Source organism: Corvus brachyrhynchos, unplaced genomic scaffold (genome assembly GCF_000691975.1).
Source record: "Corvus brachyrhynchos isolate BGI_N302 unplaced genomic scaffold, ASM69197v1 scaffold369, whole genome shotgun sequence".
NCBI lineage: Eukaryota > Metazoa > Chordata > Aves > Passeriformes > Corvidae > Corvus > Corvus brachyrhynchos.
This window is the reverse complement of record NW_008246055.1, coordinates 320,527-332,517: the sequence shown is the minus strand read 5'-3', so window position 1 is coordinate 332,517 and position 11,991 is coordinate 320,527. Positions and strand designations below refer to the sequence as shown.

Below are 11,991 nucleotides of genomic sequence, written 5' to 3'. Positions count from 1 at the left end.
CGGGCGCTGGACCCGCAGCCGTGCCCGAGGCCCTGCGGGCCGGGGGTGCTGATCCTGTCCCGGTGCAGCAACGCCGGCCCCTGTCGCTGTTTGTTCCCTCCAGGAATGATGAGGAAGAGGAGCGGCCACAGCCAGGCTCCAGCACGGAACATGGTGAGCGCTTCCCCCCCGCCGGTGTCCCCTCGTGTCACACAGACCCCGGGCCAGTTGCGGGGTTAGGAGTCAGTCCAGTGCTCTGCGTCGACCTCAACACCCCCTCTGCCTTTTTCCTCCCGCTCTCCTCCTTGGGCTTAGCCTGGAGTCGTGCCTTGTTAACCAAGGCCAGCGATGAAGTGACTGTGGGCCTCAGCCAGGTGTGGGAATGTCACTTGTCGATGTTGACTCGGGAGAATTGTCCTCCTGTGGCTCACATCCATCCTGGGTCTTCAAAGCTTCTGGCAAGCCTGCCTGCACCCTCTGTGCTCCCACAGCCAAAAAAATACCCCCTGCGCCATTCATTAGGTTTCATTCCTTCTGTGGCACCTGGAAGAGTAAGTTAGTGAAGACACAAATGGGGAACATCCAGGTTTGAGCCTTCTGACATGTTTTCTTCTCTTGCAGAAGACAGACCTTCACCCAAGGAGTTGGAGGAGCTGGAACTGCTGAACAGGGCCTTAGAGAAGGCACTGAAAGTCAGGAAAAGCATCTTGAAAGCTCCATTAGAGGCTCAGGAAGCTACAGGACAGAAATGGGCAGGTGAGGGACCTGCTCCCAAGAAAGCTGAAGAGCAGCAGGTGTCTGTACTTGAGGATGTTCCTGAGAGCAGGAAGGTGAGAGATGGAAGCAAAAAACCTTTGTTGTTGAAGAAGCCCTCGCCATACCAGTTAAGAGCCCCTTATAGGACTGACCCAGATGTGAAGAAACTGCAAAGGAAAGTCCCAGCCAGATGTGTTTCTCAAGGCCTCAGGACAGCTGGGAGGATTTCCTCAAAAGGTATGACTTCCAAACAAGGAAGGAGTCACAGGACAGCAGCTGGTGCCAGTGCCAGAGAGGTCTGTGCTGCACCTGAACCCCAGGAGTCACCTGGCTTGTCTGAATCTGCCCCAAATGAGCAGCAAAGCTTTTCTGGAGGGGATTCAGCTGCAGGAAAGAATTCCATAGCTGCTGGCAAGCAGTTACTTGATGCAGGGAAGAAAAGCTGTGGTTTCCTGGGAGAGTCCAGCAAAAAGGAGGACACTGCAGGTGCATGGGGAAGGAGCACCTCACCAGGGACAGGCACCCTGCAGGAAAAGGGGTAAGTGTGGGAGATGGGCACCTCTGCTGTTCTGCTCCACACTCACAGGCACATGTACAGATCCTGCTGGCTGCAGCTGCTCTGGGGGTCCCAGCCTGGCTTCATCCTCCTCACATCCCTCTAAAGAGGAAGGAAGGATCCTAGACAGTTTAAAAGCCTTTATTGTGGTTGAGTAAGTGTTTTCATTTTAAGGGCTCATTCTTGGATGGCTGAGACTTTGAAAGCCTTTCAATTAAGACTTTTGATGTTTCATAGTCCCCTGTGAGTGTTTTGGAAAGCTGTCTCTGTAGAGCTTTCTTGAGCCTTAGCTTTCCTCTGAGTGTACTCTCTATTATAGCATATTGATTTTTTTACTTATTCTGTTTTTCACACAGTGATAATACATAATGAATGAATTTTCTCTCTCTCTCTCTCTCTCTCTCTCTCAAGCATGTGCCCAGTGCTGTTTGGAGTGATGGCATCTGGATTTAATACTGTCCCTGTTAACCTGTAACATACTGCCCATGTAACTACACAAATCAGGATTGACTAGAATGCAGTTGTTTCAAGGGTTTGGTGTAGGAAGGATGATGAAGGGAATGTTACTGAGATTCTCTGTGGAAAAGTGGCAAAATGATACTTGGAGGATTAGCTTTGCATTCAGGCCAGTCAGCCTTGTTGAAGCAATTTCTTTCTTCTTTTGCTTTAATGAAACAGCAAAGGTCAGATCTGATGTCCCTGGAAAGTTCTGAGGAATATTTCTCTCAGCTGCCACAACCTAACTCTTGGGTTTGTGCAGGGAAGAAATTATCCCTTTTCACTGGCATTGGAAGGGCCCCAGGACACTTTAGTGACAGTTGCTGTGGGAACAGGGATCTGGATTCAAACATTTACTTAAATTCCCATTGTGGCCTTGCATTCCTAGTCTGCATGTGACTAACAACTGCCAACCCTCCTGTTTTTGTAATAACAATTTAGGGATTATTCTGCTTCAGGATTAAGAATCATATTCCCAGTGGAAGCTCAAATGTCTCATTCCTATTTATTTGAGTGTGATGTGGTGCTAAGCAAAGCTGCTTTGTCCTGCTAAGGTTGGGCAAGAGGACATGGCAGACCAGCTTCCCTGAAGGTGTTTCCATGTCTGTACTCTGCTGTGCCATGGCTTTGCTCCCAGCTTCTCATCCTGGATGGACCTCTGATGGCTGGTGGCAGGATGCAGGGGCTCTCCCAGCTCAGCTCCACGATGCCTGTGGAGCTGAATGAGCAAGCTAATCTTCCTTCCTTGAGGACAGTCTGAAGACACTGGTGGATCCAATCTCCAGAGTTGCTGACATCTCCCATTGCAGCTAAATTAATTTCAGATTTTGACAAAACACCATTTTCCCTGTTGGAAGACAAGGCTCAGTTAATTGCTTTCCAGCAGCCAGGATTGATCCTTCTCCTGTTTTACAGATGCCAGCTGAAGCTCCCCCTTCCCTACAGGAAAGCCTATTCCAGGAACTCCAGGTAAGACCAGTCTGACCAGTTCAGTCCAGAGCTACCCTCAGCTTCAGGGCTGTGAGGAGGGGTCAGGTGTGGCTGCTCTGTGTGCCCCGGGGAGGCAGTGACCCCACAGGGCATGGGGCCTGAACTGGGAGCAGGAAGAGCAGCTCCCATCCTGCAAGGCTGCTGCTGAGGCTGTGATCTCGTGTTATTGTAGCCACCAGTGCTACTTTTGTTTTCCGAGTGCTAATTACTGTTAATCACTGAGGCCCTGGAATGCTTTAATCATGGGTTTAATGGTGCAGCAGAAGTCTCTGCTGGTGCCATACACCTGTTGAAGGCAGGACACGCTGTGGGGTGGGTGTCTGTATACACTATCCGATTAGAATTTCCCAAACTATCCCTGCTCTGCCTCTGCAGCCTGGAAGCACCACGGCTGTGTGTGTTTGAGGTTGGCTCCTGCTGCTGAACTCTTACACAGAGCCAGCTCCAGTGCACTGCAGTGACAGTGCAGGTGGTTGGGGCTTGGGTGCTCTAGTCCATTCTCCAGTCTTCTGGAAACCCTCCTGGAAGGGTTTCCCACATTTGCTCTGAGAAATCTTGCCATAATTCAGCAGATTTCTCATTATGTGCTTTGTTCAGGTATTAAGCACAAACCCTTTCTTAAATCTAACTGTAGCCCCTTGTGCTGCCCTCAAGAATTCCTCCTCCTCTCGGAAACTGTCATTTATCAGACACTAGTTTGTGAAGTTGCCCTTCTGCAAGTTGTAAAGACTTTATACCCTTATTTTTCACTTCTAAATTGAGTCTTTCAGCATTCTAATCACTTTGGTGTGATTTTATACTTCTCACTATTGCTTTCAACTCAGTAACAGATTGAGAATAACCTTTGCACCAAAGATCCCTTGTAGGGGGTGTGCATCTTGCCTGGGAACTTCTGTGCTTTCCTGTTCCATTAACCTTACCACTTCTTTGCATAATGTATTTCTGAAATCTGCAGATTCTAACATGATTTAAAAGACCCATTAGGCTAGAGAGAAGACACATGCACACTCGAGTTAGTCAGGCACTGCAGAACTATTTTAAGCTTCCTCCTGATGGCTCTCGCTTACTGCAGCAGGTTTTGGGAGACAGTCCTTAAGGAAAGGATGTTATGGGGACTGTGCATCCATGAGGGTGTTGGACTCTGTGAGTGAAATGCATCTCTCTGGTAGTGCTGTTATTTGTGCCATGCTTTATTTAAGAAGCTGGACTCTGGTGTGAAGTCCTGGCCAGCTTCCTCATGATACTGTCCTTAAACCTCTGTCTTGCATCCCTGACATGCTGCTGTCATTCTGCTTGCCAAATGTACCACTTTGTCCCCCCAAAAAAATTATTAAAGAAGAACCTTGAGGAAGTGTGGAATATGAAGTAATTGGGGTGAGAGTTTGTCCTGTCTGCTCTTTTTTTTGTACACCTTTACAAACAGAATAAATGTACAGAAATGCAAATGACTTACTCCTAAGAAAGGAAGGGAAGATTTGTTGTTTCCTACGGGATATGAACACAGGCAGGACAATACAACAGAATGAGGGATGTGCTGCAAGTTCACATTCTGCTTATGGAAATGTGCTGTCTGTCTTCTGATCCTTCCCCTCAAAACAACAGGAGAGAGCAACAGGTGTTTTGCCGTGTCTGATGCCTCCTGCAGGGTCTCCTTGTTGATCTGATACCAGCTGTGGGAATGAGTTGGGAATGGCTGGCAAATAACCTGTGAGAGAGAGGGGGGGAGGGGGACACTTGTAATTAAAGCACTGATATGCCACACTGGTGTGTCACAGCTCAGCGAGAGCACTGTCTGCTACAAAGGAGCCTAACTTCCACTTCCTGCCCCTTTGCAATTTCAGGGCATGGGAGAGATGTCGTCTGTGCCAAACAAGTGCAGATGCAGCAGCTGCAAGGACCCGTTTTATGGAGAGGATCCAGACAACTGTATCCTTTCCCAGCAGGCACGGGGTGCAATTGCTCTGCAGTGAGCTCCCAGCTGGAGAGAGTTATGCCTCCAATAACAGCAGTTCCAGTTGGGTCACTAGGCAGTGGGGTTTTTTATGGTACAGCTGTTGAGCATTTATAAAACTTCTGATCCAGCCAAACGTGGCCACAAGGCAAACATGCCCTACACAGCTGTGCTGTGCTGTCCTCACCTTCCCCCTGCAGTGCCGCTTCCCAGGCTGCTCCCCTCTGCCCTGATCCCAGCTGGCCTGGCCTGGGGCTCAGGGTGCTGCACAGAGCTGGTGCTGTGGAACCTTCCTTAAGCTGCTGCTGTTTGAGTTTTGCTCCCCGAAGCCAATGCCCAGTCCTGCAGAGATAGAGGAGGAATTAAGGGGCCTCCAGGATGTCCCCTCCCGTCTGAGGCAGTATGTGGAAGCTGAGCCTGCAGGTAAGGAGGGAAGAAGGGCAGTGTGGGGGCAGAAGGTGGAATAAGGATGATTTGGGCTCCAGTTCCTTGTGTCTTGTGTTCTTGGCATGTGCTGGACATGAGGGACAGGAGCATTCTCCACCTGAAAGGAATGCTGGTGAACCCAAGGCCACTCTGGAAACTGTTTGGGGAGGAAGGTTCCAGTGCTCACACCTTTTCTCTGCTTCTCTTGTAGACCCTCCCACTCTGCAGGGAGAGTATGAAAGCCTTCTGATCTTGGAGGGTTTGCAAACCACAGTGTCCCAGTGCCTGCAGAAGCTGCAGCTGCTGCGAGCAGGTGAGACAGTCCCGGTGTTTGTGGTCAGGTATGAGCGTGGCCCTTTGCCATCTGTGTGCAGGACACTGGACCAAGGTCATCTTTCTCCTCATTATCTTAATGGCAACGGAGCACTTAATTCTCTGGTGGCAAACAAAGCTGTGGTGCCTGTGTGCCACCCCTCAGTGTTCAGGAGAGGCTTGGAGCTTTGAACTGTTGCGGTTCAAGAGGGCTGGGGAGGGGACAATGCCGGGCACAGCTTAGGGTGTCCTGATTGTGCCATGTGTGAGGAGCTTACCCTGATTAATACAGTGTCATTAGTCACTAGTTTCTGGGAACAGCAAGTAGATCGTAAATTCTGCAAGTACAGATTTGACTTGTATGTTTTTGTCTCCTGCCTTTTCTTGTACCCTGGCAGCTCTGGAGTCCCAGCTGAGGCTGCGCCCAGACTGCACTGGGGATGTGGGGAGCTGCTCTCCAGCCTGTGTCCCTGCCAGGGGACAGACGTGTGACAGTGCAGACATGCTGGCTGTGCCTCTCCTCTCTTACTCCAGTCTGCAGGAGCTGAGGGACCTGTTTGCCTCGAAGCTGCAAGTGTCAATGCTGCACCAAGAGGTTGCCTTACAAAAGGTGAGTCTGGAGAAGTGCCAGCGCTCCTGGAGCGGGGAGAGGAAAGGACAGCGCTGGGGCAGCAGCTGCTGCACGAGGTGTTGGTGGGCAGCAGCAGCACAGCAAGTTCCCCCAGTGGTGTTCTGTGTTTATGCCTTGTTCTCGTTGTAGGTGAATGGGACTTTTTTTTCCCCCAGTGGTGTTCTGTGTTTATGCCTTGTTCTCTTTGTAGGTGAATGGGACTTTTTTTTTTCTTTTTCTTTTATCTCTTTTATCTTTCTTTTCTTTCTTTTCTTTCTTTTCTTTCTTTCTTTTTCTTTCTTTTTCTTTCTTTTTCTTTCTTTTTCTTTCTTTTTCTTTCTTTTTCTTTCTTTTCCTTTCTTTTTCCTTTCTTTTCCTTTCTTTTCCCTTTCTTTTTCCTTTCTTTTTCCTTTCTTTTTCCTTTCTTTTTCCTTTCTTTTTCCTTTCTTTTTCCTTTCTTTTTCCTTTGTTTTTCCTTTGTTTTTCCTTTGTTTTTCCTTTGTTTTTCCTTTGTTTTTCCTTTGTTTTTCCTTTGTTTTTCCTTTGTTTTTCCTTTGTTTTTCCTTTGTTTTTCCTTTGTTTTTCCTTTGTTTTTCCTTTGTTTTTCCTTTGTTTTTCCTTTGTTTTTCCTTTGTTTTTCCTTTGTTTTTCCTTTGTTTTTCCTTTGTTTTTCCTTTGTTTTTCCTTTGTTTTTCCTTTGTTTTTCCTTTGTTTTTCCTTTGTTTTTCCTTTGTTTTTCCTTTGTTTTTCCTTTGTTTTTCCTTTGTTTTTCCTTTGTTTTTCCTTTGTTTTTCCTTTGTTTTTCCTTTGTTTTTCCTTTGTTTTTCCTTTGTTTTTCCTTTGTTTTTCCTTTGTTTTTCCTTTGTTTTTCCTTTGTTTTTCCTTTGTTTTTCCTTTGTTTTTCCTTTGTTTTTCCTTTGTTTTTCCTTTGTTTTTCCTTTGTTTTTCCTTTGTTTTTCCTTTGTTTTTCCTTTGTTTTTCCTTTGTTTTTCCTTTGTTTTTCCTTTGTTTTTCCTTTGTTTTTCCTTTGTTTTTCCTTTGTTTTTCCTTTGTTTTTCCTTTGTTTTTCCTTTGTTTTTCCTTTGTTTTTCCTTTGTTTTTCCTTTGTTTTTCCTTTGTTTTTCCTTTGTTTTTCCTTTGTTTTTCCTTTGTTTTTCCTTTGTTTTTCCTTTGTTTTTCCTTTGTTTTTCCTTTGTTTTTCCTTTGTTTTTCCTTTGTTTTTCCTTTGTTTTTCCTTTGTTTTTCCTTTGTTTTTCCTTTGTTTTTCCTTTGTTTTTCCTTTGTTTTTCCTTTGTTTTTCCTTTGTTTTTCCTTTGTTTTTCCTTTGTTTTTCCTTTGTTTTTCCTTTGTTTTTCCTTTGTTTTTCCTTTGTTTTTCCTTTGTTTTTCCTTTGTTTTTCCTTTGTTTTTCCTTTGTTTTTCCTTTGTTTTTCCTTTGTTTTTCCTTTGTTTTTCCTTTGTTTTTCCTTTGTTTTTCCTTTGTTTTTCCTTTGTTTTTCCTTTGTTTTTCCTTTGTTTTTCCTTTGTTTTTCCTTTGTTTTTCCTTTGTTTTTCCTTTGTTTTTCCTTTGTTTTTCCTTTGTTTTTCCTTTGTTTTTCCTTTGTTTTTCCTTTGTTTTTCCTTTGTTTTTCCTTTGTTTTTCCTTTGTTTTTCCTTTGTTTTTCCTTTGTTTTTCCTTTGTTTTTCCTTTGTTTTTCCTTTGTTTTTCCTTTGTTTTTCCTTTGTTTTTCCTTTGTTTTTCCTTTGTTTTTCCTTTGTTTTTCCTTTGTTTTTCCTTTGTTTTTCCTTTGTTTTTCCTTTGTTTTTCCTTTGTTTTTCCTTTGTTTTTCCTTTGTTTTTCCTTTGTTTTTCCTTTGTTTTTCCTTTGTTTTTCCTTTGTTTTTCCTTTGTTTTTCCTTTGTTTTTCCTTTGTTTTTCCTTTGTTTTTCCTTTGTTTTTCCTTTGTTTTTCCTTTGTTTTTCCTTTGTTTTTCCTTTGTTTTTCCTTTGTTTTTCCTTTGTTTTTCCTTTGTTTTTCCTTTGTTTTTCCTTTGTTTTTCCTTTGTTTTTCCTTTGTTTTTCCTTTGTTTTTCCTTTGTTTTTCCTTTGTTTTTCCTTTGTTTTTCCTTTGTTTTTCCTTTGTTTTTCCTTTGTTTTTCCTTTGTTTTTCCTTTGTTTTTCCTTTGTTTTTCCTTTGTTTTTCCTTTGTTTTTCCTTTGTTTTTCCTTTGTTTTTCCTTTGTTTTTCCTTTGTTTTTCCTTTGTTTTTCCTTTGTTTTTCCTTTGTTTTTCCTTTGTTTTTCCTTTGTTTTTCCTTTGTTTTTCCTTTGTTTTTCCTTTGTTTTTCCTTTGTTTTTCCTTTGTTTTTCCTTTGTTTTTCCTTTGTTTTTCCTTTGTTTTTCCTTTGTTTTTCCTTTGTTTTTCCTTTGTTTTTCCTTTGTTTTTCCTTTGTTTTTCCTTTGTTTTTCCTTTGTTTTTCCTTTGTTTTTCCTTTGTTTTTCCTTTGTTTTTCCTTTGTTTTTCCTTTGTTTTTCCTTTGTTTTTCCTTTGTTTTTCCTTTGTTTTTCCTTTGTTTTTCCTTTGTTTTTCCTTTGTTTTTCCTTTGTTTTTCCTGTTGTTGTTGTTGTTAGGGCCAGGGCAGAAGCCTTTACATGCCTGACCCTCTTCTGAAAAGATTTTATTTAGCTATTCTGAAAGAATTTGGCAGTGGAGGATATTGTAGGTAATGCCTGATGGCCCCTTTTGTCAGGCCTTTACAGCCCTGTTAGGGCACCCACTCCCTCATTCCCTCCTGTGTGACTTCCAGCTGGTGAACTCCTCTGTCTTCTGTTCCTTTCCTTTTAAATCTCAAACCACTGTGCTGCTAATCTTGCTTTTACCATTCTGAGACTGTAAGAACAGGGTAGGAGGTGTCAGCTTCTTCAGCAGCCTGAGCAGAGACACTGCCACGCAGGGATTGCTTGTTCTTCTCAGCCAGCAGCAAAGGGCAGAGAAGATCTGTGAAATCACATCTACTCCTTTGACCTGTTATTTGCCATTGACCTGAATGATAGAGGCTTTGGAAAAGTCATTTTTTGTAAGGCAGAGAGGCATTATTAATAACTGGCTGCAGCCCTGTGGCTGAGGATAGATTGCTACCTGACTTCAGATGGGATTTCAGCATTATAATCCTGGATTATAGATTATGAAGGGCTTGATTTTTTTTTTTTTTTTTTAATCTGCCCAAAATGAAGTGGTGACCAAAGCCTGCTTCCTGCTGCTCTGTTGGCTGACTCAGTTTCTTCTGCACATGTACCCAAATAGGTGCTTTGTGCCAGGTGAGCCCTGAGGGTCTGAAGCTGCTCTGTGCAGAGTGTGCAGGATAAGTGAAATTCTTGGGACAGATGAAGTAAATGGACATGGAACAAGATAAATACCCCAGAAAAGGATGTACCTATTTGTGGCCAAGCCTGTCCATTGCCTTTCCATGGAGGACTGCCAAGTATTCTAGAAATTCCTGGTAGCTCTTAGCCTGTCTTTGATGGTGAAGATCTGTTTCTTCTTAGGTATCAGGAGCAGAGCAGCACTCCTTCATGTGGCAACTTTCCCATCTGTTTCTTCTTAGGTATCAGGAGCAGAGCAGGTGGATGGAAGTGGAGCAGTGCAGCACTCCTTCATGTGGCAACTTTCCGCTTAGGTAGCTGTCATGTCTGTGGAGACTTCCCAGAGATGAGCAGCTGTGTCCTGCTTCCCTGTCCTGTGCACAGACTTGTGTAGAACAGGAGAGGGAACCTCCTGCAATACCCTGTGCTCTGTTCTGTCCAGGTCTTCCTCTGTATCCACCAGGGAACAATCATGGAATCACAGAATAACTTGAGTTGGAAGAGACAGACAAGGATCATAAGTCCAGCTCCTGGCCCTGCACAGACAGCCCAACAATCCCACCCTGTGCCTGAGAGCATTGTCCAAACACTCCTGGCGGCCTTTAGGAAGGTGGCTGACCCTCCTGGGTGCACTGGTGCAGTTGTCCACCCTCCTGGGCAGCCAGAGTGTGCAGCAGGCTGGCTGGGGTTTGGTGTGCAGGCTGCTCAGACTCCATTACCTCATGCCAGATAAAAAAGAAAAAAATAAAAATCCCAGGCAAAATGTCTGTCTGAGCATTAATTCAGGAGTGCAGAAGACCAGTTTTTGTCCATTGATTGAAGTGACTTGCGCTTGAATTGTCAGTCAGTCCTAATCCCAGAGCTGACACGGGGTTGTTTGACAGCATGGGCTGAGATCCCAGGACAGGCTGAAGGGAGCAGCAGTCAGGCCAGGGAATGCTGGACAGCTTGAGTAGTCCCTGTAGCCTCTCTGGGCTGGAGTTGGCCACTTAGACCTCTGGCACAACTGGAAGGTGATGGGAACGCTCCCGAGTGAAGGGTTGAACTTACCTTTGGGTGAGCAGGGGCTTGGCTGTGTGGCTGCAGAGCTCCAGAACCAACACCAGCTCCAGTTTCTTGCAGGATGTTGGTCTCATCCCAGTGCTGGGCCTTCCCTGCGGCGGGGCAGCAGCACTGCCACTTGTCTCACTGCTCTGGAAATGCTGGGTGGCTGCTCACGAGCAGAAAATGAACCACTCTGCCTTTATTAAATCTGACAAAAGAAAAGTATCCATCAATCAATCAGCCTGTTATTAGTCATACTGCTCTGATTAGATTTCACTCGTTATGCAGCCACTTCAAGGAGTACTGAAGTGCTGCTGACTCTGGTGACAATGTCTCCTTTGCTATGCCCAGGTGATGATGGCAGACCTGCTGCCTGTCCTGGAGGCCAGGCCATTCCTGGAGGGCTCTGCAGGGCTGTTCCCAGCCATCCACACCCAGCTCTGTGAGGGGGGCCGGTGTTTCCCTGTGCTGGTGAGAGATGAGCTGCTGGACTGAGCTGGGGAGCCTCCTGTTAGAGCTGCCCGGAGCCAAAGACAGCTCTAAGCAATAAATCTTTTCTATTAACTTCTTTACTCTGCCTGTTTATTCAGTTAAATTCCAGGGGGTTGGTTTTGTTATGGGTTTTTTTTTATTTATTTCCTTTTGTGTCAGGAGCCCCTCTGGAGCAGGCAGCCCCTCTGGAGCCAGGCTGGGAGAGCTGGGGGTGCTCACCTGGACAAGAGAAGGCTCCAGGGACACCTCAGAGCCCCTTGCAGGGCCTAAAGGGGCTCCAGGAGAGCTGCAGAGGGACTGGGGACAAGGGCTGGAGGGACAGGACACAGGGAATGGCTTCCCAGTGCCAGAGGGCAGGGCTGGATGGGATATTGGGAAGGAATTGTTCCCTGGGAGGGTGGGCAGGCCCTGGCACAGGGTGCCCAGAGCAGCTGTGGCTGCCCCTGGATCCCTGGCAGTGCCCAAGGCCAGGCTGGACATTGGGGCTGGGAGCAGCCTGGGACAGTGGAAGGTGTCCCTGCCCATGGCAGGGGGGGGAACTAAATGATCTTTAAGGTCCCTTCCAACCCAAACCAGTCTGTGATTCTGTTGTTCTGTATCACTTTCCTGACTTGTTAACTCCAAGGTTTTTTTGAAGCCCCTTCAGGGCTTCAGGCTCTGATCTTGGCTTTTCTTCCAAGGGCTGTCTCTACCAAGAGATTCTTGGCTTCCTCAGGACACCAGGCTCCTGTATGCAGACAGTGTAGCAGGCAATAAAACATGATTTGTACTGATCAGATAGCCACAGTACCATGGGGCACGGCCTTCCAGCATCCAGGAATCCAGAGAACCTGAGCTGCTGCTTCCTGAGTGCTCTGCTCACCAGCTGGCACATAACCAGCATTAGAGTGCTCATTTAGTGTTCACTGACTAATTGTTTTCGATGCCTTTATGTGCAGTGGATGGATGGAGGGATGGAGGGATGATGGGTGGACGGAGGGAGGGATGGAGATGGATGGAGGGACAGACGGAGGGACAGACGGAGGGACAGACGGAGGGA

At 45.9% G+C, this 11,991-nt stretch overlaps 1 protein-coding gene across 1 annotated transcript; it reads left to right on the top strand.

Annotated features, from left to right (window-relative positions):
* The first annotated feature begins 6 nt into the window (after window positions 1–6).
* CUNH16orf59 (chromosome unknown C16orf59 homolog) lies at window positions 7–11,032 on the top strand. Its single transcript, XM_017745736.1, has 8 exons — window positions 7–153; window positions 601–1,273; window positions 2,705–2,758; window positions 4,621–4,705; window positions 5,045–5,153; window positions 5,368–5,469; window positions 5,867–6,078; window positions 10,812–11,032. The coding sequence occupies exons 2-8, from the start codon at window positions 975–977 to the stop codon at window positions 10,953–10,955; spliced, it is 1,005 nt and encodes a 334-aa protein (XP_017601225.1). The 5' UTR covers window positions 7–153; window positions 601–974; the 3' UTR covers window positions 10,956–11,032.
* Window positions 11,033–11,991: the final 959 nt, after the last annotated feature.

Excerpts from the sequence above, each read along its gene's own strand:
- CUNH16orf59 (XM_017745736.1), top strand. The coding sequence starts at position 975 with ATGACTTCCAAACAAGGAAGGAGTCACAGGACAGCAGCTGGTGCCAGT. Across the intron at positions 2,759-4,620 it reads GCCTATTCCAGGAACTCCAG|GGCATGGGAGAGATGTCGTC; the intron begins GTAAGACCAGTC and ends TTGCAATTTCAG. Across the intron at positions 5,154-5,367 it reads TGTGGAAGCTGAGCCTGCAG|ACCCTCCCACTCTGCAGGGA; the intron begins GTAAGGAGGGAA and ends CTTCTCTTGTAG.